This window comes from Danio aesculapii, chromosome 21 (genome assembly GCF_903798145.1).
Source record: "Danio aesculapii chromosome 21, fDanAes4.1, whole genome shotgun sequence".
In the NCBI taxonomy this organism is placed as follows: domain Eukaryota; kingdom Metazoa; phylum Chordata; class Actinopteri; order Cypriniformes; family Danionidae; genus Danio; species Danio aesculapii.
This window is the reverse complement of record NC_079455.1, coordinates 43855275-43881517: the sequence shown is the minus strand read 5'-3', so window position 1 is coordinate 43881517 and position 26243 is coordinate 43855275. Positions and strand designations below refer to the sequence as shown.

The following is a 26243-nucleotide window of genomic DNA, read 5'->3' as shown; positions in this document are numbered from 1 at the left end:
ACGACCAAAGTAATCTCAGTAATGTTGGATGGTCACGTAGAAACAGTTTCTTTGCACAATAATGTTTGATTTTAAATAATTTATTCATTACACTTTTGCTTGCGAAACAACATTGTTGAAATCAGAAATCTCAGCTGATGCTTTTAAATGAGTGTATTCATAACAGTAAACACCTTTTCATGCAAATGTAGTGTGTTGTGTCTTTTATCAAACAAGGTAATAATAAAGACCCACTTTACATTCATTTAATAGACATGTTTTAAGCATTTACATAAAGTACTGAATGAGAAACTTCTGTTGCTTTTTGAAAACATGTCTGACATCTAATTCTCTTTGTTTTATTCATGTTTTAAGCACATGAAGAGCTTTGTTTTCAACTTGCTCTTCCAGCAAAAAGCCAGCAAAGTTTGACATAAGATGTGTGTATTATTATATATATTTATTATGTATATGTGATGCAGTGGCGCAGTAGGTAGTGCTGTCGACTCACAGCAAGAAGGTTGCTGGTTCGAGCCTCGGTTGGGTCAGTTGGCGTATCTGTGTGGAGTTTGCATGTTCTCCCTGCGTGGGTTTCCTCCAGGTGCTCCGGTTTCCCCCACAGTCCAAAGACATGTGGTACAGATTAATTGGGAAGGCTAAATTGTCCATAGTGTATGTGTTTCCCAGTGATGGGTTGCAGCTGAAAGGGCATCCGCTGCATAAAACAAATGCAGGATGAGTTGGCTGTTTGTTCCGCTGTGGCGACCCCCTTTTAATAAAGGGACTAAGCCGACAAGAAAATGAATGAATGTATATGTGATACACACATAAATATATGTTTACATCAACAACCCCAAATCAGAAAAGGTTGGGACAGTATAGAAAACACAAATAAATAAAGATAGATAGTGATTTCTAAATTTACTTTGACTTGTATTTCATCGCAGACAACACAACAAACATCATTTAAGGTGTTCCTCATGATTTGTATTGTTTTTTTCTCAAAATAAACACGTATTTCAATTTTGATTCTTGCAACACATTTCAAAAAAATGGAGACAGTGAAGCATTTAGCACTTTATAATGTTGCCCTTCTTTTTTACAACACTTAAAAGACATTTAGGGACTGAAGACACCAACTGATGAAGTGTTTCAAGTGTCATTTTGTCCCATTATTCCCACAAACAAGTCTTAAGGTGGGAAACAGCATGGGGGTTTTCATTGTCGCATTTTGCGCTTAAAAATGCGCCACACATTCTCAACTGTAGACAGGTCGGGACTGCAGGCGGGCCAGTCAAGTACCTGTATCCTCTTCCTCTGCAGCAGGACTCTGTAATGTGTGCAGAATGTGGTGTTGCATTGTCTTGTTGGAATATGCATGGGCATCCGCAGTGATTAATTTGTAAATTGAGAGGTACCGGAACACATCGGGGTAACGGATCCAGCATGTTACCAGAGGAGGGAGAGGGGGGGTTGTCGCGGATGAAAGTATAGAGCGGGGCGGGGGAGTTTTGCGGACGAAATTTAAGAAGGTGGATTGTGGCGGACGAAAGTGAAGAGGGTTAGGGAGTCGGTGCAGGGTGGGTCGGGCAGGGGTGTGTGTGAGGAGGGGGATCAGTAGTAAAATGAGGTGCTGGATCAGATTTCAGAGGTGCCGGATCCGGCTTGTTCCGGCACATATTAAGCCTTGGAGAAGAAGGCAGCATATTGTGCTCCAAACTCTCCATGTACATTTCAGCATTATTGGGGCATCACAGAAGTGCAAGTTACCTTTGCCAAGGGCACTTACACAACCCCATATCATGACAGACCCTGGCTTTTAGACTTGTAGCTTGTAACAGTTTGGACGATCCTTTTCTTCTTTGGTCTGGAGCACACGGTGTCCATTTCTCCCAAAAAATACATGAAATACTGATTCATCTGTCCACAGTACATGTTTTTACTGTGTGATGGTCCATCCCAGATGCCTCCGAGCCCAGAGTAGTCAACGGTGCTGCATCTGGACACTGTTAACATAGGGCTTCCTTTTGGCACAGTACAGTTTTCACTGGCATTTCTGGATGTAACTAAGTATTGTAGTACTTGACAAAGGTTAACCACAGTAGCCCATGTGGTGATACTGCTTATAGATGAACGAGGATTCTTGATGCAGTGCTGAGGGATCATGTTTTAGTAGCATAAACAATAGGAAACTATCCACTGGTAGAGCACTGGTGTGGCTTTTCTCCAGAATGAACTCTCTAATGAATTGACAGGTTTCTGAAAACTGAATCTCTTCTCACGATGTGAACACTTGTACGGTTTCTCTACAGTGTGAATCCTCTGGTGTTTTCTTAAGTAGTTTGATGCACAGAAAATATCTGAACACACCTGAGGTTTCACTCCGGTATGAAGGATCTGATGGGCTTTTAAAGATCGCTGTTGTGAAAAACTTGACAAAATGAGCTTTATTAAGGCAAAATCATGCTTGTGGCTTCACAGAAGCGTGAATTTTAAGGTGGTTTCTCAAGTTTGTTGAACAAACAAATGTTTTACCGCACTGATCACAGCTGAACGGCTTCACTCCAGTGTGAGAGACGAGATGCACTTTTAGATTGTTTTTATATCTGAAACTCTTTCCGCACTGAGAGCACGAGAACGGTTTCTCTCCGGTGTGAATCCTCTGGTGTTTTTTTAAGTAGTTTGATCTAAGAAAGCTGTCCCCGCATTCAGAGCACACGTAAGGCCTCTCTCCAGTGTGAATCATCTGATGAAGCTTTAAAGCTTGCAGTGCTAAAAAACTCTTCCCACAAAAAGAGCAAACATGAGGCTTCAGTCCAGAGTGAACTTTCAAGTGTTTCCTTAAGTATGACGCGGATAGAAATGTTTTATCGCACTGATCACAGCTGAACGGTTTCACTCCAGCGTGAGCGGTCAGATGATCTTTAAGAGACCTTTTCTCTTTGAAAGTCTTTCCACAGTGAGTGCAGGAGAACGGATTCACATCAGTGTGAACAATCTGGTGCTTTTTTAGGTAGTTTGATGAACTAAAGCTCTTCCCGCAGTGTGGACACACATGAGGTTTCACTCCGGAATGAATAAGCTCGTGCTCCTTTAACATATTCAGATATAAGAAACTCTTCCCACACAAAGAGCAGACATGAGGCTTCACTTCAGAGTGAAATTTAAGGTGTGATTTTAACCGTGATCTCGTTAGAAATGCTTTATGGCACTGATCACAGCTCAACGGCTTCACTTCACAGTAAATACGCTGATGCTGGCTTAAGTTGTTTTCAGTCTTGAAACTCTTTCCACACACAGAGCAGCTGAAGGGTCTTTCTTTATTGTGAATCCTCATGTGGTTGTTTAACTTGTCTTTACTTTTGAGCATCTTTCCACACTCGGCGCAGGTAAATGATCTGTTTGCAGTGTGACTCTTCAGGTGTGACTCCAGTTTGGCTTCGTCTACAAAACCTTTTCCACACTGAGTGCACGTTAACAGTTTTTCTCCAGTGTGAACCATCATTGTGTGCTTTTTAAGCCATAATTCACTTTTTAAACTCTTCCCACATTCACAGCAGATGAAAGATCCTTTGACTCTAATTCTTCGATCTCGTTCGATCTGTATGCAAGTCTGTTCCGTTTTCATTTGTGAATCTTCACTTGTGAGTCGTCCAGGATTATTAAACGGATGCTGTCTGTCTTCATTCACCTCCGTCTGGTCTAAAATCAAAGCATTAAATTATTATACTTTCAAGAAACAAACTAGATATAAGAGAACCATTAGATTAGTACACATAGAGTTTACTAATAAGTGTCTTATTTCAGATTCAGCATTGTTATATGTCAGTTTAAAGGGCACCTATGGTAAAAAATCTACTTTTCAAGCTGTTTGGACAGGCATATGTGCATGTATGGTGTATAGACCGTCATATTGGGGTGATATAAGCACACCCAGTGCTTTTTTTTTCAATTTAACAACATAAAAACGGTGGACCAATTGGAGCGGTTTTCAAACCGACCGCAACTTTACGTAGGGGTGCGGTCCCCCCGCCCACCAATATTGATTGACAGGCGCGTCATCATATCCTCAGTTTGTTGATTCACGTCCGCCATTTTCAGCGTGAGTCGAAGCGATATCACTAAAGGAACACGCTAGCTCTATTTTTAGATGTAAGGCTCATTTGGCTCAACACAAGATCAATATTCTCCACATTATCGCTCTAATCGGAATTATTGGTTGTATCTTTAGATAGGTTTGCAAACATGTGTACTTCTCATTGAGTCTACCTTATACTTCAGCCGTTTGCATTTCTCGCGATCACAGAAGCTCCCTGTGATCTTAACTAGGTGCTGCTGTACCTGACGCTGCGCCATGCGTTTTAGAATTCTAAACATCGGTTTCTATCAGGGTACACACAACAGCGCGATTCGGGACACTTCATGTTTCTGCCGCGCCATAGAGAGTGTCTGGTGTGCCGTGTTGCAGCTTTGAGCGACGCATCCCATGCCTCAGTCAAAGTTAATTCAGTGTGCGTGGTTATTAGTCTCGGTGTACAAGCTCGGTACTTGAAACTAGCACACAGTTGGCTGTAAAACTGTACAAAGACACAAATGATTTTGTACTCTCTGCTTGGTCTGTGTCCGAGTTGTACATGTACGACTGAATGCGGATCCTCTCTCTCCTGCTCCTCTCAGTCTGCCCAAACACAGAGCGGGTGAGCTCATGGCTCCGCCCCCTTGTTACATTGGGCGGGAAGCCGAAACTAATTTACATGTGAAGCAACACACCCCTAAATCAGCGAGCTGTGGACACGCCCCCAACATGACACTTTTTAACACATTATAATAAAAAATCTGAATTGTGTTTTGAACTGAAGCTAAACTGGCACACTCAGAAGAACCATAATATTAATATTACATCATAAAAAAGAGGTCAACTATGTGCCCTTTAATGTTCCTCATCAGTCATTAAAGAGAAAAAAATTAATCTCAAACCTATTTGTTCCTCTGTCTCTTCCTCTTTTATTCTGCAGGGTTCTTCCTCAATCTCCATCTTTACTATAGTATGTCAGTTGTTTCTCCTGCTGTGATTCCTCCTGTTTGCTGTTTCTTCAGCTGTAGGAAGATGGGAATATTCCTCAGCATTTAAACTCGCATGACTGGCATCATCACACTTATAAATCACTCTCAATCACTTCAATTTTAACCAAACTCAAGTCATTTTATGGCAGTTCTTTAATTCTGCCAGTTAATATTGCAGCAGGCATATTATTAAGAACATAATTCTAATATTCTGGTATGGGGTGCACCATTGACTAGCAGAGCTTTTCAGACATCAACTAAACGTGTGTGTATACAGTATGCAAATTAGAGACAAAACATATATATATATATATATATATATATATATATATATATATATATATATATATATATATATATATATATATAAACAGTTGAGGTCAGAATTATTAGCCCCCCTTTGATTTTTTTCCCCCTTTTTTTAAATATTTCCCAAATGATGTTTAACAGAGCAAGGAAAATTTCCCAGTATGTCTGATAATATTTTTTCTTCTGCAGAAAGTCTTATTTGTTTTATTTCGGCTAGAATAAAAGCAGCTTTTAATTTTTTAAACACCATTTTGAGGTCAATATTATTAACCCCTTTAAGCTATATATTTTTTCTGATTGTCTACAGAACAAACCATCGTTATACAATAACTTGCCTAATTACTCTAACCTGCCTAGTTAACCTAATTAACCTAGTTAAGCCTTTAAATGTCACTTTAAGCTGTATAGAAGTGTCTTGAAGAATATCTAGTCTAATATTATTTACTGTCATCATGGCAAAGATAAAATAAATCAGTTATTAGAGATGAGTTATTAAAACTATTATGATTAGAAATGTGTTGAACAAATCTGCTCTCCGTTAAACAGAAATTGGGGAAAAAATAAACAGGGACTAATAATTCAATAAAAATTGAACTAATAATTCAAGGGGGTTAATAATTCTGACTTCAACTGTATATATCTATATATATATATATATATATATATATATATATATATATATATATATATATATATATATATATATACACACACACAAGTGGTGTAATGCATCCTAAATCTCATGGTTCAAATCACACTACGGGTTTTGAGTCACGGATTGGACCATTTTTCGGATCAGCAAAAAAGGGAGGAGACAAATGTCATGTGCTTTCCATTTATACAAAAACATTAGAGCAAAAAAAAATGGTTTAAACAAACAGAACTAAGCACCTGTAATTTTAATGAAAAAAATAAAAATCAAGGAAGAACCAGCTGAAAAAAGGGAAAATATTCAATACAAACAATGATGTTTGCTACTGTTGCTGATAATGCTAAATATAGGGGAGCTAGGGCACAAGGTAACGTGGGGTAAAATGTAATATGGAGTTTTAAGGTATTTACTTGGGGTTAACCATGGCATGGCTCAGAGGTCTTCACCACAGTGTCGGCAGACATCTTCCTGCCAATTATTGAAAAAGTTCAGCGAAATTTGGATGAGAAACACAGGAGAAACCATTTTTTCAGCATTAAAGTATTTTTTATTACAGTCAATATTTTCTTTATTTAAAAGAAATCTGTGAAAGTATGAACCTAAAGTCTTATATTGTCGTGATCACCGTCTTCTAGGCTAAAAGATGGAACCATTTTGAAGGATGTAAAGAAACACACAGTGACTGCTAGCTAGTTTTGAGGAAAACACGACACCGCAGGGTTAGTTGTAACAGGGTGTTACAATTAAGCCACACACTGTTGGACACCAGTTAAACAAACAAAATAATGTTTGAATTTTGAGTTTATTGTTGAAAACTTATTATATAAAATGTTTTTTAATAGAAAATATTTTTTAATAGAAATCATAGGTCTGGCGATCATACTTTTAGTGCTCATTTGTAGAGAGGCTTGTGTTTTGTTGGTTTGTCTAACCCGATTACTCTGTTCATTATTTTGCCTCGCTCTCCACTAGAAATCTCACATCATGTACAACAGATCATATTTATTTTAAATTAATGATTCAACAACTCACACATAAAACTTCATGTTTCATTATAGGTGGATCATTTTTTTAAAAGACCTATTCAGTGATATACTTTTGATGATTGTTTGTCGCCACCATTTGGTTACACAATGTAAGTGCTACAACATTCACCAGCGTCACTGTAATCTTTACCATAAACATCAGTGTTTATATCTGAACTATAATCTGTTCTGCCAGTACTTCTGTGTTATTTCATTGTTTGCAACTAACAGAGAGTGTAAAAACTGAATCTCTCTCGATCAAACGGAGATTTGAATGCAGCGCTTAGAAGGATTATATATCTTATATATACAATCTTTTAATGTTTAATTGTGCAGCTTAAACTGAATGCTTTAACGCAGGCTAGCAAACAGAGACAGAACACATCTTTAATTAATAGCTTAAGAAAGCATTTAGGTCCAACCCCAACTTCTTTCATTATCTTTATATTATACAGGAAAGCCTAAATACTGTCATACACATGATTTGAATGACGCGGGTGGCGATCTCTCTGCGATTGTTATATATGTTTATATATGATTAACCTACAAGGTCAAAAAAAGTTGTTAACCCGCGGGTCATGTGCGTTCTGAACTATGGGTTGTGATCCGTTAGACCCCTAATATATATATATATCTAGCAGCATATTTTATTCAGAAGCAATAAATTCAAATTCTATCTAGTCCTCTTTAATTAATTAGCATGACTGAAATAATAAGCAAGGCGAGTTTATTTATATAGCACATTTCAAAAACAGTGGTAATTCAAAGTGCTTTACATGAACAGGAATAAAAGTATAAGAAATTAAAACAAATAATAAAAGTGATTCAAAACAGATTAAAATATGTTAAAACAGATTATAAAGGAATGAAAAAGAAAAGAAAGACATATTAGTGTGATCTGTTGGACGTAGCACAGTGCTCATTCAGTAAATGCACAGCTAAACAGATGTGTGTTCAGTCTTGATGTGAATGTGCCTAATGTTGGAGCACATCTGATCATTTCTGGAAGCTGATTCCAGCAGCAGGGGGCGCTGTTAGTAGCTGAAGGCTGATTCACCCTGCTTTGACTGAACTCTTGGAATTTCTAGTTTATTTGATCCTACAGATCTGAGTGATCTGTTAGGTTTGTATTCAGTGAGTATATCTGTAATGTATTGAGGTCCTAGGCCATTTAGTGATTTATAGACCAGTAATAATACTTTATAATCTATTCTGAATGTAACGGAGCCAGTGTAAAGACCTGAGGACAGGTGTGATGTGCTCTGATTTCCTGGTTCTGGTCAGAATTCTGGATGAGCTGCAACTGTCTGTCTTTTTGATAAGTTAATTAATTTACGTTTCTTATGCTACCTATCACTTGTTATTTACATTAAATTTGAACAAGTCATTACCGTTACACGCTGTATTGTGAATAAACATAGATCTTAAGTTTCCATATATGCACAAAATGTATTTAATTCTGATCTAATTAAACAAAAGCAGCCTAATTTACGTTATTTATCTCGGATCTCGAATCTTATGCGGATTAATTCTGTAAACACTCCGACTGGATTATGTGTTTTTGACTCACTGAAATAAGCCGGGCTTTCTTATATGTAGATTCATCCTGACGGGTAATAAAGTAAATGTACTTACAGGATTATAGTGTAATAAACAGAGCTGATTTAGAGCATCATAGACGCTGTTTCACTTGTGTTTACACTCTTACCGCACTCTCTTCTTCTTCTAGTAGACTCGGGTGTTCGTCATTGTTTTCGGTGCTCGAGCACCACCACTGGCGGATTCCGATACCTGTTTTATATATATATATATATATATATATATATATATATATATATATATATATATATATATATATATATATATATATTTCTGTCATTTATTATTTATTCATTTTCTTTTCAGCTTAGTCCTTTATTGATCTGGGCTCGCCACAGTTGAACTGCCAACTTATCCAGCATATGTTCTACACAGCGGATGCCCTTCCAGCTGTAACCCAACACTGGGAAACACCCATACACACTCTTTCACACTAATACACTACGGACAATTTAGCTTACCCAATTCCTCTATAGTGCATATGTTTGGACTTGTGGGGGAAACCGGAGCACCCAGAGGAATCCGGAAAGATGTATAATGCTAGATCGATTGGGATGATTCTGTAGTGGGAGTTCATAAAATCTAATAAACAATCTATAAATACAAACAACAAAGCAATAGAATTGAAATAAACAGTGTCTAATAGTTTTCAGAGTCTAAAAGGTACAGTAAATGAATAATAAAAATAATAATTTAATAAAATTACTTGTTATTAAAGTCGCAAATGGAGCAATTTATTATGCATGGATACTTTTAAAATCATTACACAATCTTAGGCCTAAAAAACACATTCATTCATTCATTTATTTTATTTTCCGCTTAGTCCTTTTGTTAATCAGGGGTCACCACAGTGGAATGAACCGCCAAACTATCCAGCATATGTTTTAAGCAGCGGATGCCCTTCCAGCTGCAACTCAACACTGGGAAACACCCATACACACTCATACACAATGGTGAATTTTTTAGCTTAACCAATTCACCTGTACCACATGTCTTTGGACTTGTGGGGGAAACCGGAGCACACAGAGGAAACCCACGCCAACTCGGGGAGAACATGCAAACTCCACACAGAAACAACAACTGACCCAGCCGAGGCTCGAACCAGCAACCTTCTTGCGGTGAGTTTGAATACAAACTCAACATTGGTTATCCTGTGATGTGACTATTGTGAATGATCACATTGCGATATCGATGCTGAAACCCTAATACACACACAAACACACATCTTAAACTGACCTTTTTCAGTTTTTGTTTTCATTTTAAAGTTTAAATGTTCTTATCTTTATTAAAGATATTATAAATTTTATAATTACTAGTTAAGGCAGCACAGTGGCGCAGTGGGTAGCACAATAGCCTCACAGCAAGAAGGTCGCTGGTTCGAGCCTTGGCTGGGCCAGTTAGCATTTCTGTGTGGAGTTTGCATTTTCTCCCCGCATTTGTGTGGGTTTCCTCCGGGTGCTCCGGTTTCCCCCACAAGTCCAAAGAAATGTGGTACAGGTGAATTGGGTAAGCTAAAATTGTCCGTAGTATATGTGTGTGTGAATGAGTGTGTATGTGTTTCCCAGACATGGGTTACAGCTGGCATCCACTGCGTAAAACATATGCTGGATAAGTTGGCGGTTCATTCTGTTGTGGTGACCCCTGATTAACAAAGGGACTAAGCAGAAAAGAAAACGAATGAATTAATTATCCATAATTATTCCATAAATTAATTTAACAACTTAAATTATGTAGACATTTTAAAAAATAATAGAATCTTTAACAAATAATAAGTCTAAAAATAAAACTTATAACAAAATAAAAACAAAAATATAAATTAAAACAATAATATTAATACAACTTATTAATAAAATTAATTTTTTTGTAAAATAAAAAATACAAAAAATAATTTTGTAAGTTTACATAAAGATACTATAGAAAATATCATATAAGATCTATATAATCTTAATAAAAGATCTATATAATCTTAATAAAAGATCTATATAATCTTAATATAAGATCTATATAATCTTAATATAAGATCTATATAATCTTAATAAAAGATCTATATAATCTTAATATAAGATCTATATAATCTTAATATAAGATCTATATAATCTTAATATAAGATCTATATAATCTTAATATAAGATCTATATAATCTTAATATAAGATCTATATAATCTTAATATAAGATCTATATAATCTTAATATAAGATCTATATAATCTTAATAAAAGATCTATATAATCTTAATATAAGATCTATATAATCTTAATATAAGATCTATATAATCTTAATAAAAGGTCTATATAATCTTAATATAAGATCTATATAATCTTAATATAAGATCTATATAATCTTAATAAAAGGTCTATATAATCTTAATATAAGATCTATATAATCTTAATATAAGATCTATATAATCTTAATATAAGATCTATATAATCTTAATAAAAGGTCTATATAATCTTGATATAAGATCTATATAATCTTAATATAAGATCTATATAATCTTAATAAAAGGTCTATATAATCTTGATATAAGATCTATATAATCTTAATATAAGATCTATATAATCTTAATATAAGATCTCTATAATCTTAATATAAGATCTATATAATCTTGATATAAGATCTATATAATCTTAATATAAGATCTATATAATCTTAATATAAGATCTATATAATCTTAATAAAAGATCTATATAATCTTAATAAAAGGTCTATATAATCTTAATATAAGATCTATATAATCTTAATATAAGATCTATATAATCTTAATATAAGATCTATATAATCTTAATATAAGATCTATATAATCTTAATATAAGATCTATATAATCTTAATATAAGATCTATATAATCTTAATATAAGATCTATATAATCTTAATATAAGATCTATATAATCTTAATATAAGATCTATATAATCTTAATATAAGATCTATATAATCTTAATATAAGATCTATATAATCTTAATATAAGATCTATATAATCTTAATATAAGATCTATATAATCTTAATAAAAGGTCTATATAATCTTAATATAAGATCTATGTAATCTTAATAAAAGGTCTATATAATCTTAATATAAGATCTATATAATCTTAATAAAAGATCTATATAATCTTAATATAAGATCTATATAATCTTAATATAAGATCTATATAATCTTAATATAAGATCTCTATAATCTTAATATAAGATCTATATAATCTTGATATAAGATCTCTATAATCTTAATATAAGATCTATATAATCTTAATATAAGATCTATATAATCTTAATATAAGATCTATATAATCTTAATATAAGATCTATATAATCTTAATATAAGATCTATATAATCTTAATATAAGATCTCTATAATCTTAATATAAGATCTATATAATCTTGATATAAGATCTATATAATCTTAATATAAGATCTATATAATCTTAATATAAGATCTATATAATCTTGATAAAAGGTCTATATAATCTTAATATAAGATCTATATAATCTTAATATAAGATCTATATAATCTTAATAAAAGATCTATATAATCTTAATAAAAGGTCTATATAATCTTAATATAAGATCTATATAATCTTAATATAAGATCTATATAATCTTAATATAAGATCTATATAATCTTAATAAAAGGTCTATATAATCTTAATATAAGATCTATATAATCTTAATAAAAGGTCTATATAATCTTAATATAAGATCTATATAATCTTAATAAAAGATCTATATAATCTTAATAAAAGGTCTATATAATCTTAATATAAGATCTATATAATCTTAATATAAGATCTATATAATCTTAATATAAGATCTCTATAATCTTAATATAAGATCTATATAATCTTAATATAAGATCTCTATAATCTTAATATAAGATCTATATAATCTTGATATAAGATCTATATAATCTTAATATAAGATCTATATAATCTTAATATAAGATCTATATAATCTTAATATAATATCTCTATAATCTTAATATGAAAACTGGAAATAGAAAGAAAGTTAATACAAAAAACTTCATCCATACAATTGATTTTTGTTGGCACAACATAAAGAAATTAAGTTAGCTTATTAGTTTTCACAAATTTAGGTGAATTGAACAAAACAATCAAGTTGTCCCAAACAAAACTAACAAATCATGCTGTTTCAGCTCATATTAAATAAGTAGATTGAACAAAATGCAAACATAATTTTTATGTGAATATAACAATATTCATACATTCATTTTCCTTCACCTTAGCCTCTACTTCAGGTCGCTACAGCGGAATGAACCACCAACAATTCCAGCATGTTTTACACAGCTGATGCCCTTCCAGCTGCAACCCAGTACTGGGAAACACCCACACACACTCATCCACACACATACACTACGGCAAATTTAGCCTACCCAATTCACCTATAGCATGTCTTTGGACTGTGGGGAAACCGAAACACCCGGAGGAAACTTACACAAACACGGGGAGAACATGCAAACTCCAAATGACCCAGCCGAGGCTCGAACCAGCGACCTTCTTACTACCCAGCGCTACCCACTGTGCCACCCCGTTATATCATCAGAAATTTTCGATTTTGAATAATTGAGTCATTCGTTTCAAGGGGAAAAAAACATGTCATCAATGATAGTATTGTTTGAGTTGCTGAAATAAACATGACAACACCGGAGGAACATTCTCTATAAATACAGCAGGGTTTGTTAACTCCGAATGTTTCGTCTCTCATTTTGCATCTATGAATTCCACCCACTGACTTATAAATAATAAGATATATAATGTGTTGTGGTTTCTGGCTGTTTTCTTACTGAATCAAGCTCAGACTGGGGTTATGAATATCAGAAGAATATACTTTATTGGAATATTTCCCAAAAAAGCAGAGACAGCCTGGAGCAGACCCATCTCAGTCTCTCCCCAGGACAAATCCAGTGTCCCTCAAATTTGCTATCCCCTTTATCCTTGCTTCCTCCCACCTTTGTGTTTTTACAGCTGTTTACTGGTTCAACAGGCCTCTCCCAGCTCCTGCTCCTTTACGACCCCTATTTAAAGACCCCTCTTCTTGTTGGCCCTTATAATGTACAGATCTAATATAATCATCACCGTTTTTCCACATACAGTTCACATTTGATAATCATGACTAGTATCTATGTTTCAAACATCTAAGCTGGACTCTTCTCTCCCATACAGTGTGTGTCTTTTCAAATATACATGACAGTGTCAATGTATGTTGTATACATTTCATGCCTTTCTGACACAGATGCTTCTCAATGCATCCCCAAGTCCTCTCTCATGCTCTTATATGACCCCTTTGCCTTAACCTATCACCTGTTTTCAAAGATATATAATGGCAGAATCGTAGGGCCCTCCACTCACCCAATTAAATGTGTCCTCATATAGGTTTAGTAAATAAAAATCTTCTTCATGGTATGTAGAATTTTCTATCATAGTTCAGTGATTCCGCAATGCGTCTCACTGATATACCCTCAACTCTGGACCTCTGTGCTTAAAAAACTTTGTGATGACACTCATGTGCATACACCTCATAAATATTATTTAATAAAACTAGTTTTCAGTAACTGAAGTGAAAGCTGATGTAAAATATAAATGATAAAAACATCAGCTTATTTTACTCGACATTTACTCTGTAAAATCTAGATCCTGATGTGTTTTGTATAACTGTTTTCTCCATCTTCATAAACGGTCATGCACAGTGTTTTTAACCTTTGTGTATTGTTCAATTTGATTACTCTTTGATTATGTTGGTGTTGATTACACCCCATTGACTTCCATTATAAATCACATTTATTGATTGCAAAGCAGCATATAATCATGCATTCTTATTCTTCAGTGTTGCTGGTTTTTTCCTGTTGAGAAGAGGTACAATTATTCCTGAAAACAAGTCTAAAAATGCATTTGTTCATGAGTTTTTAGATATTTGGACTAGGAAAAAAAAAACACTGATATCCAGTGTGCTGATACAGAGCATCCGGAAAGTATTGATAGCGCTTCACTTTATCCACATTTGTTTATATTACAGCCTTATTCCAAAACATTTAAATTAATTTATTTTCTCAACATTCTACACACAATCCCCCATAATGACAATGTGAAAAAAGAGTTTTTGAAATTGTTGCAAATTTAAAGCCCTGAAAAATCACATGTACGTCAGTATTCACAGCCTTTGGCGTGAAGCTCTACATTGAGCTCAGGTACATTCTGTTTCCACTGGAGTTCACCTGTGGTCAATTCAGTTGATTGGACATTAAGGTCCCAGAGTTGATAGTGCATGTCAAAGCACAAACCAAGCCTGAAGACAAAGGAACTGTCTGTAGACTGTAGACAGGATTGTCTCGAGGCACAAGGCAGGGGAAGGTTACAGAAACATTTCTGCTGCTCTGAAAGTTCCAATGAGCACAGCGGCCTGTATCATCCGTAAGTGGAAGATGTTTGAACCACCAGGACTCTTCCTAGAGCTGGCCGGCCATCTAAGCTGAGTGATCAGGGGAGAAGGGCCTTAAGTCAGGGAGGTGATCAATAACCCGATGGACACTCTGTCTGAGCTCCAGCGTTCTTTTTATGGAGAAAAGAGAACCTTACAGAAGGGCAACCATCTGTGCAGCGATCCACCAATCAGGCCTGTATGGTAGAGTGGTCAGACGGAAGCCACTCCCCACCTGGAATTTGCCAAAAGGCATCTGAAGAACTCTCAGACCATCAGAAACTAAATTCTCTGGTCTGATGAGACTCATTGAACTCTTTGGAGTGAATGCCAGGCGTTACGTTTGGAGAAAACCAGGCAGCGCTCATCACCAGGCTAATATCATCCCTACAGTGCAGCATGGTGGTAGCAGCATCATGCTGTGGGGATGTTTTTCAGCAGCAGGAACTGGAAGACTAGTCAGGATAGAGGGAAAGATGAATGCAGCGATGTACAGAGACATCCTGAGTGTAGACCTGCTTCAGAGTGCTCTCGACCTCAGACTGGGTTGACGGTTCATCTTCCAGCAGGACAATGACTCAAAGCACACCGCCAAAATACCAATGGAGTGGCTTCACAACAACTCGGTGAATGTCCTTGAGTGGCCCAGCCAGAGCCCAGACCTAAATCCTATTGAACATCTCTGGAGAGATCTGAAAATGGCTGTACATTTTTTTTTTAGCTTTTTTTTTTTTTTTGTAAATTTGCAACAATTTCAAAACCTCTTTTTCACATTGTCATTATGGGGGATTGTGTGTAGAATGTTGAGGAAATAAATCAATTTAAACCATTTTGTAATAAGGCTGTAACAAAACAATGTGGAAAAGGTGAAGAGCTAAGAATAAGTTCCGGATGCACTGTATGGAACTTTGTCAGAGCATGACAGGAACTTTACAGTACACAGTTTATGGATCAGTTCCTTCCTCCATTTCACGAGTGTAAGTAACAGGTGTGATTAAAATGGTTGCCTCCTTATTTTCTTGTTTGGGTACACACATACACTCTGCACTCTGACTACTTTAAAATTGTTGATAAGCCGTGGTGGGCACTTCTTCCTCTCTGTCTCGCACTGACCAATTGCAATAGACTGGGTCATCAGACCAATCAGCGCAGATTAGCATTGCACTAAGGAGGGATAATTAGGTAAAAATAAATGCATATTATAAACCAATTAAAGTGTTTTTTTAACATTGCATGCATATCAGCCTGCTGTTGGAGATCTCCAAAAATAAAATATGACCTTTTTTAATGCATAATTAAGGCTCTTTATTGCATATGATCACACCAGTGTGGTGACAACATTAAGAGTGCACAAAATCAGCCTCTAAATCCACATTTGGTTTCCCACGAGGGTTTATCATAAATCACAATTCATCAATATTTAAACAAATAACTTTTATTTTAAGTTTCAGACATTCAAATACACAAAAGTACTAGCAAAACATAACATTTATAGTTTGTAAATTACAACCTAATGTCTACGAAGATGGCAATAATAATTATTTTCAAACATAATCTGACAACAGAAACATATCATTTGGGTTTCTGACCCATAACAATTAATAGTACGTATAACTGTCAGTAAATTTGTGTGCTTTTTATACACTTTCTAGTCTAATTTGCAGGTTGAGTGCGATTAAAGTATAAACTGTAAAGTCTATGTATGAATAGCAGAAGTGAACGAATAGTTTTTCCGTACCAGCAAACATTAATCCAAGCCAAAGAAACAGACACCAAAACTAAAAGCAGAAACTTACGTGCTACAACACTGTCACTAATGACTAAATCGCTGAGGAATATCCAAAAGATAGATGTAAATGTCACTGAATTGTAGCTCTGACTGGGTCATAATGGAGTAAAATGACTTTAAAAAAACTGCAGTATGGATCACAAGTGGCCACAATTTAGTTTGTGATCGTATCTCTGTTGTGTTGATGTGTGATCCAAATATATGTAGCTTAAAACAGATGGAAATGTGAGCAGATTGTGCTGCTTATATATGGAAGTCCAAGTGTATCCGCCATTTTGACTCATTGTTTTTGTGCACGCCAGCCTCCACACAGGTCACATGACTGGCACAGTGATGCCGCCACCATGCAGATCATAACCCAGAAGATTAAAATAGTGGATAGAAGCTCAAAAACAGGCAATTATTCCCAACAATTAAAGCTAACACAGGGTTTTTCCTGGCTCAATGTGAGGTGGTATTCTGATCATGAAATTTTTGCTACTTGAAACAAACACATCTTGCGTTAGTCTTGTAATTTAGGCCTGTCATTATATCTATTTTTATGTTGTTCGATATATATTGCCATAAAATATATTGCGATATATGATATTATTGTCATTTTAAGACCATATAAGGCCACTCATTATGTAATGCCAGAAATAGACGATATAATATCATCACAATACAGGTACACTCTTCCAAAGAACACATCATATTTTATTCTTAAGTATACTTCATTTAATTATAGTCATTTAAACAGTTTAATATTGAGGCATTGGGGTCAGAATGTGAAAACGCATATACTAAATAAATAATAACAAATGTTAACATAAGTGCAAAAGTAACAGAGGCTGCGATATCTGCAACCAGATCTATTTTCAGTCGTCAGACAGCCACATGATGGCTATACACTATAGTAATTTAAATACTATACCCATACTGACATTGACTCCTCCAATAGACATAGAGCTGTTGCACAATCAGCTAAATTGTTGCTAGAATTGTTTATGTATGGGCGATATATATTGCATCACCAAAATGATTGAGGTCATGTCCATGTGTTACGCCAGAAGTCCATATATTGAGTATTGTGACAGGCCTACTTGTAATAACATCAAGATAAACATTATCTTATTTAAAAGGCTAACATTAAGGGCTCTATCATACACCCAGTGTAATAAGGTGCAAGATGTGTATGGCTTGATTTGTTGCTATTTTCAGACCAGTGCAACTTGAATTTTCACGTTTTGCGTCATGTTGTTTAAATGGCAAATCCATTTGTGCCACTCTGTGGACTCATGTGTGTGCTGGTCTATAAAGGAGGTGTGTTAAGGTGCATTGTTGGAGCGTTGCTATTTTGAGGAACTGAAATGGACAGCGCCATTGACCAACTAAAAGCCAACTATTAGTTATGCGCCTATGCAGGTCCAAACGCATACACATTGATTAATACACACAAGATGTACAGCAATACCCAAATATCTTTACAGATGCAAACAATTAAAGGATTATAATGATACAGAAATGATTATTTTCTCCATCAATATAAACACCACTGCATCCATGCCTTCTTCACCTTCGGGGGGCTTTTCCAGTTTATTCATGATAATCTGCATTAGTATAATGTTATTATTATTGGCAGTATTATTTATTATCTGCAGATTTATATTAGTTTTAATAAACACAAGTGTAGATTTGTCCATCTGTGGGGTTTTGGAGACGTCTGCATCACCATATGGGGCATCAGAACAGGACGTGTGTTTGGATATAACTCAGTGTTTTGACCACACTTCATTATTATTGTTCATTTATTCCTTTGCTGGAGATTAGAACTGAATTTAGAAATAGTTTTGACACAAATCTTTGTGCTTAACAAAGGAAATTAAATATGTGGGCTAATGGATGTGTTCAGTGGAGTGAGTTTCCACCGTTTCCTCACTCCACCAAAGTAAAGGAGTAAAGTAAAGGAGTAAAGTAAAGAGTAAAAGTAAAGAGGCTGAATGGAGGAGGCTCGTTCTTTATCCTCGTGCTGCACATGCTCTGTTTAATTGTTTTCTCGCTAGTGAAGCGTTCAGTTTTTACACTTACAAAGTTCGCCATGCAAATAGCAAATGCACCCTGATGTGACGCAACTGACTCTTAAAGGGAATGAGTGATGAGACTCTGACTGGTTTAATGAATGCTAAGGCCCGTGCCCACGGGGACGCTATTTGCTCGCGTTTTCCGTCGAAGTTTAACGCCTCGTGACTAAATAAAGGACGCCAATGTGATTTTGCACACCAACGTTCAATACGCCGGGCTAAACCTGTTATTTTTAAAGAAGCGCTTCTCCACCGATCAGATTGACACTTTTGTTCACGTGCACGGAGCTGCTGAAGTTACAGTAAACAGCACTTGGAGGCGCTGGAGAACAATAATCATTTCTTCATCGCTAGAGCTGGAGCTGCTACTTGAACCATTCATGCTTGTTCGAATGGAACTTTAGCAACAAGCGTGCCAACTTTCTGTCTTCTTATTCTGTGTTACAAGCGGGTGCTTAAAGTTGTGTAGCGCCATCTAACGTCAAGGAGTGATTTTGCATACTCTTCTGCTCTACATCAGTGAAAAATCGCTTAGGTTTGAATCTGGAAAACGCTGACGATAAACGCAAACGGAAAGCGTCCCGGTGTGTACGAGCCTTTATGCTCAAAACACACCCAGAACTCATTAAGAGAATTAGCACAACCGTGTTAGACCATGCGCCTTGAGCTTTAGATCTTGCGCCTCGATTGTTAAAACAGAGCCCTAAATGTAATTAAATACAGTGCTTGAGCATTACTTGTCGGTTTTGCCTGAATAAATGTTGTCTTTTTACTAAATGTGATGGTTGTGTCCACCTTGTAATTCTCCAAGCAGGAAAAACCCTGTAACAGGTGTTAACGTTGTCTTAAATAAACATTTAACACTCACAAGTCTCAGAAAATATAGCCCACGATCCTTTAATTTGAAGAGCACTGACTATGAGACTTCTTATGCGATTTCAGGTCTCCTAAAAAAGCGAAACTCCTCCCACAGTGCGAACAGTTGTACGGTTTCTCCCCGGTGTGAGTCCTCTGGTGTGTTTTCAGGTTATATGACGTACTGAAGCTCTTCCCGCAGTCCGAACACACATGAGGTCTCACTCCAGTGTGAACGCTCATGTGAATCTCCAAAGTGTCCAGCCGTAAAAACCTCTTTCCGCAAAAAGAGCAGACGTGAGGCTTCACGGGGATGTGAACTTTGCGGTGCGCTCTCAAATATGATGCACAGACGAATGTTTTGTCGCATTGATCACAGCTGAACGACTTCACTCCGGTGTGAGTTGCCAGATGATCTTTGAGGACGCTGTTATATATGAAACTCTTTCCACACTGGGTGCACGCAAACGGTTTCTCTCCGGTGTGAATCATCTGGTGTGTTTTTAAGTGGCTCGACGTACTAAAGCTCTTCCCGCAGTCGAAACACACATGAGGTCTCATTCCAGTGTGAACGCTGTTGTGAATCCTTAGGTTTTCCAGTCGGGAAAACCCCTTTCCGCAAAAGGAGCAAACATGAGGCTTGGCTCCGGTGTGCACTTTCAGGTGTTGCTTTAACTGAGATTTAAAGACAAACGTTTTATCGCAGTGATCACAGCTAAACAGGTTTACTCCAGTGTGAAAACGCTGATGATCCTTGAGGTTTTTCCTGATCCTGAAACTCTTTCCACACTCAGAGCAGCTGAAGGGTTTTTCTCCAGTGTGAACCATTGTGTGAACATCCAAATTTTCTTTACTTTTAAAACCCTTTCCGCATTGAGCACAATTGAATGGCTTTTCTCCAGGGTGAATCATCATGTGGGAGTCTAGCCGGTGTTTGTCCGCGAAGCTCTTTCCACATTCGGTGCACGCGAATGGTTTCTCTCCGGTGTGAAACTTCACATGTCTGGCGAGACTGTTTTTATATTTGTAACTCTTTCCACACTCGGAGCAGGTGAACTGTTTTTCTTGGGTGTGCATCTTCATGTGGTCATTAAGTGTTGATTTACGCTTGTAACTCCGTCCACACTCGGAGCAGATGAACGATACGCTGCTTCCACTATTTTCATGGTCTTGTTTTGGTGTCGATATTTCGCTTTGAGGACATTTAGATAAATGCAGTTTGTCTTCATTCGTTTCCGTCTGATCTAAAATTGAATTATTAAATTAGCATACTTTAACTAAAGAAACAAACACTTAATACACAGCAAACTCATAATAATAATAATAATTGACAAGTTGATTTTGTGTCTGACACATTAAATATTGCATTTTAAAATACTGATTATTTTGACATGTGAACATATTAACAACAGAACATCTTCAGGCACCTGCAGTGTTTCCAACAGCATAGAAATAAAGAAATAACTAGATAAAAAGAATAAATAAATAGTTCTGCGCTATATATTTTTACATAAATAACACATTTAAACTACAAAACGAAAACACTGACTGAATCCTTTATAAGAACCAGCATAGGCTGTTTTTTTCCATCGTTTTTTTTTTTCTTCCATCAAATAAAAATATTAACCTCTAATCGATCGCTCTATGGAAAATATGCATTTAATTAATGCTCCGCTGTTATTAATATATCATAAACCTCTGTCATCATTTTTATAGAAGTCATTAGTTTAAAGATTATGTCTTGAGTGTCTGGTTTTTCCTTTTTGACCTTATTCTTCAATGCGGAAGTGTGCGCGTTTTTGCGATTGTTTTAGAACTTCCGATTCAGCTGCCTATGGGAGAAATGGCTAGGAATAATAAACGTCAGAAAACGGTCAAAATACTTACTCTACAAACAAGTGTTTGCATTACAATACAGACAAAGTAGAATAATATGATAGGAAAATATCAGTTTGCAACACCAAGCAGCAAAACGAGCTGTTTTTAACGTCTAAAAATGAATGGAAGTGAATGAAACTGGAAGTCTCGAGCCAAAATGTTTCAAATGGCTGCGCCCACTCGTACGCGGAGAATAAGGTGAATAGGGCTTGTGAGTTTTTTTTCCCTCCTTCACTCGTGGTTTATGTGCGCGCGCTGCCTGTGATGAAAGACAGTGACTACGTTTACAAGGACATCAGTAATCAAATTATTTGGTTTAATTTAATTAAGAGAATAATAAGACTAAGGTGTTTACATGAGTTGCTTTTTTGATCCTGTTTTACATGTTATAGCACAAAATTCGATTACACTTGTAACTCCGTCCACACTCGGAGCAGATGAACGATACGCTGCTTCCACTATTTTCATGGTCTTGTTTTGGTGTGGACATTTCACTTTGAGGACATTTAGATAAATGCAGTTTGTCTTCGTTCGTTTCCGTCTGATCTAAAATTGAATTATTAAATTAGCATACTTTAACTAAAGAAATAAACACTTAATACACAGCAAACTCATAATAATAATAATAATTGACAAGTCGATTTTGTGTCTGACACATTAAATATTGCATTTTAAAATACTGAATATTTTGACATGTGAACATATTAACAACAGAACATAAAAATATAAGAATAATAAGACTAAGGTGTTTACATGAGTTGCTTTTTGAGTGTTACTTCCATGATCCCGTTTTACATGTTAAAGCACATAATTCGATTAACATCGTATCACCGCGCTATCCGCATTTTCTCATCTGCAATTTCGGGTGTTTCATTTTTAACTTGTCGACTTTAACTGCAGTTTGGCACTTTAACTTTCATTCATGAACATTTCATGCACGGCCTCCATGACAAACGAGATATTGGATGCAACTATGAACTGCTGGAAGAGCGTTGTTTTAATGTAAGTTCATACCGCATACTAATGGAAGAAAAAAAAACTCCGCATTTCACAATGCAGGTGTCTGTGGTCTGCACTCACTGGGTGGGTGCAAAGAGTATCAAACAGCCATGTGTGTGTGTGTGGACTATCCTGATGCAAAACGCGGCGAAAAGTCCTACATGACGGTAATAGTTCGATTGAGGTGTTTACATGTCTATACTGCACTTCAATAATGCGACTAAAATCGCCATAATCCACACATCTTAATTCGATTATGACCTTAATCTGATTAAATTAGTCAAAATTGCTGTTTACATGATAGACTCTTAATCAGAGTATTGTCTTCATCGCATTAAAATCGAATTATCGGTGTCCATGTAAACGTAGTCAATGACAAGGCTCATATGTTGACTTTTAGTAAAGTATAGGCTTCTACAGCATTTAACAATTTTGTAGTTTACATATGGTGTCGCATTAATTTGCATACATGCTTTATAAGCTGTAAAATGAAAGCCTCGGTTTGGTGCGGAAATAAAATCAATAAAATCTTTAAATTTGTTTGATTCGAAGATTAAGCTATGAAGACGATTTTAAAAATGGATATTTTATAAGAATTATTAAGAACTGTAATTTTCCAAATGGAAAAAAAGCTTGGTTGGTTTGTTGGTTGTACACTAAATCATCACAACTATAGCTTATTTGTGGTGTTTATGGTGCCGGAACGCGCTCTGATGGAGAGAAAACCCAGACGCTCCGACTTGTGGCCTTCTTGTTTCCAAAGCAGAGCACTTTACAGAAAGTTTTGCGTCTTCTTTCTCCAATTGTGCAGATAAACAGAAGTGTTTATGACGCAGATCCAGGACAGAGGCGATGAGCATCAGTGCTGGTTTGGCATCAACTCGTCTGTGTCAAACTGTAACCAAGATATATCCTTCTTTCATATTGCTTCTTTGCCAAATAAGTCTGTAGGCAGGTGTGGTTGCACGTGTTAGCGTCCCGCGAGTTAACAAATCTGTTGCACATTCATGCAGCCAGTTAAAAAAATGTATATAATATTTTTTTATCGTTTAACGTACTCTTTCAGTTAACGGTGAATCGGTTATTATGACCATCCCTAATATTTATTCTTTCAATCTTGGAGAGTTGTCTAGTGTTAGTTATTTTAATGATCAATTATGAGTAAACAATCAACTCCCAGTAGTGTAGATCAGAGTTCTTTTTTAACTCGAGACAGTGTAAATACAACTCATGTATAATGTTGTACAAGTAACTCTCTTAAGAGTGTTATTTTAACTCTGAAAATATTGGGACAATATGTTCACTAATTCCGAAGGCCGTTTAATACTTTTGCGTCAAGCACACACGTATGCTCCGCGCATACTGCGCGTCAACGCATAGATCTCGGCGTGTCCGTCGCACACCTCTCAAAACATGTAACTACATGTGGCAACGACGCGTAGTGCAAGCTCTATGATTGGTCTTAGTAGTGCTGATGAGTGTGGGCGGGACGAGTACCACGCGAGCCCGATGAACTCGACACAGAGGAACTCGTACAGAGGAACATAAAAACCTACTGCCAGCTAGCGTTTCGGAAGTGTTATTGCAAAGCAACAGAAACAGCGCGCAGAAGTATAAATGCACTGCAACGAGCAAGGCATGGGCCGTGGGTTATGCCGATCACGCGACGCAGAAGTATAAACCAGGCTTAAGTTGATTTTAACTGTTAGAGTTGAAATAACACTGCTATTTTTGCTGTGTGGATATTAGGACTGTCACGATAAGGAGTTTTTGTTTTGTTTTGCACACTAAGAAATTCTTGCGATATATTATTGTCATTTTATGCTACTGATTATATAATGATTATATAACAGCATAATAATGCAAAAAGCCATAAATACTTAGCATTCTTAAGGTTATTTATATTTTATAATCCATGTTTTTAAAAATAATTTTATAATCCATGTTTCCGGCCACATTGAGACTTGGGTTTTTAGGAAATGAAAACATATCTTTTTGAAAACGTTGTGCAAAGTGGATGAATTAGAAAATGCTGTTTTCGTATTGCAGTGTGAACTGTGAAAGCCGAGGCTTTTGGAAAACGATGACATATTTTAGTTATTCTGTCATTCAGCCTTGACCTCAAAGAGCAAAAAAACTCAGTTTGTAGTATATCAGGGCCTTAAGTATACACATATGTAGTTTTAGATTCAGTATTGTTACAAATCTTAAACGCTCCTCATCAGTTACTAAAGAGAAAGAATGAAAACACAAACCTATTTGCTCCTCTGTCTCTTCCTCTTTTATTCTGCAGGGCTCTTCATCAATCTCCATCTTTACTATAGTATCTCAGTGGTTTCTCCTGCTGTAATTCCTCCTGTTTGCTTTTTCTTCAGCTGTGGGAAGATGAGAACATCCATATTTATGCTTTTAGTGTAAATAATGATTTAGTTAACAATGGGAAACCAAATAGTTGTCAAACATTTTCCTCCAAGTTGTTTCTATTTCATCAATGAAACGACTCTGTATTGAAATTTGTGTTTCAGTGAATTGAGCTCATTTAGCATACACTTCTCACACTTCACATTCACTCTCAACCATCTAGACCTGAATAAGTGCTCAAACAGTCATTCAGAAAGCAGACAATCGATCCAATTGTTTTACTTTAATAGCTGCTAAAGATTGTTGCATAATTTATAGCTGGACTGGAAAAGGTCGCTTTGGAGGTTCTGCAACGATGAATAAAGCAGAAAAGGATGTAATATTTAATCAAACTGAAACTATTAGATGGCAAAAGATACGTTTGAGTAGTATTATTAAGACATTTGCCTAAAATTTCACCTACACAATGATAAAAACAAACATGTCAGGATTCTTGGACTGTATATAACGCTTCAGTTTGGCAAACCACCAACACATTTGTTCCTCAAGGAGACTTTTTCCCCTCTTAAGCTTAATTTATAATAAATTTTGACTGTATATAGTACTTTTAAGTGTTTTTTGACGGTCTAGTCTGTTATTGCAGCCCAAAACATGACAATAACTGATCGTTTTAGCAGTAGCTAATAATCACCGTGTTTTGGACTCACTAAAATAAACTGACTATTTAGATGTAGATCTCCGAATATATATAATAAAGTGAATATACTTACAGTTTGATAAATACAGCTAATTTAAAGAATAATGAACGGTTGTTTCACTTCTCGTGTTTATATTCTTGCCCTCTTCTTCTTCTCATAGACTCGGATGTTCGTCACTGTTTTCGGTGCTCGAGCACCACCACTGGCGGAACCTATACACTATGCACAGCTAGTGTATTTAAGACAATGATATGATACATTTTCGGTGAAAACTTAATGTGACTATTTTTTATTTCATAAGGTTCCTTTTCCAGTTATAATATAATTCAAATAGATTCAGTTAAATAGACTTAGGCATTCATTTAGGTGTTCAAGCATGAAATGAGATGAAAGACTGTTGTAACCGCTAGCGCCGTCAGGATCAACAGGCGAGCGCAGAAACTCCATTGAAAACACTAGAATAAACTCATATTTAAAAGACATGGAGGGGGGAAATGGACTTTAATGCAGTGCTCCTTGTCCGGTCTGGGACCCACTTTATATTGTATTT

At 35.9% G+C, this 26243-nt stretch overlaps 2 protein-coding genes across 2 annotated transcripts; both read right to left on the bottom strand.

Annotated features, from left to right (window-relative positions):
• Positions 1-103: 103 nt before the first annotated feature.
• On the bottom strand, positions 104-8732 carry LOC130214291 (gastrula zinc finger protein XlCGF26.1). Its single transcript, XM_056445890.1, has 4 exons — positions 8665-8732; positions 6415-6472; positions 4957-5076; positions 104-3681 (listed from the first exon to the last, which is right to left on the bottom strand). The coding sequence occupies exons 3-4, from the start codon at positions 5012-5014 to the stop codon at positions 2441-2443; spliced, it is 1299 nt and encodes a 432-aa protein (XP_056301865.1). The 5' UTR covers positions 5015-5076; positions 6415-6472; positions 8665-8732; the 3' UTR covers positions 104-2440.
• An 8222-nt stretch (positions 8733-16954) lies between these two features.
• zgc:162971 (uncharacterized protein LOC100038783 homolog) lies at positions 16955-25850 on the bottom strand. The gene is made up of 3 exons (XM_056445891.1): positions 25766-25850; positions 24890-25009; positions 16955-21001 (listed from the first exon to the last, which is right to left on the bottom strand). Exons 2-3 carry the CDS (start codon positions 24945-24947, stop codon positions 19800-19802), a joined length of 1260 nt encoding a protein of 419 aa, XP_056301866.1. The 5' UTR covers positions 24948-25009; positions 25766-25850; the 3' UTR covers positions 16955-19799.
• Positions 25851-26243: the final 393 nt, after the last annotated feature.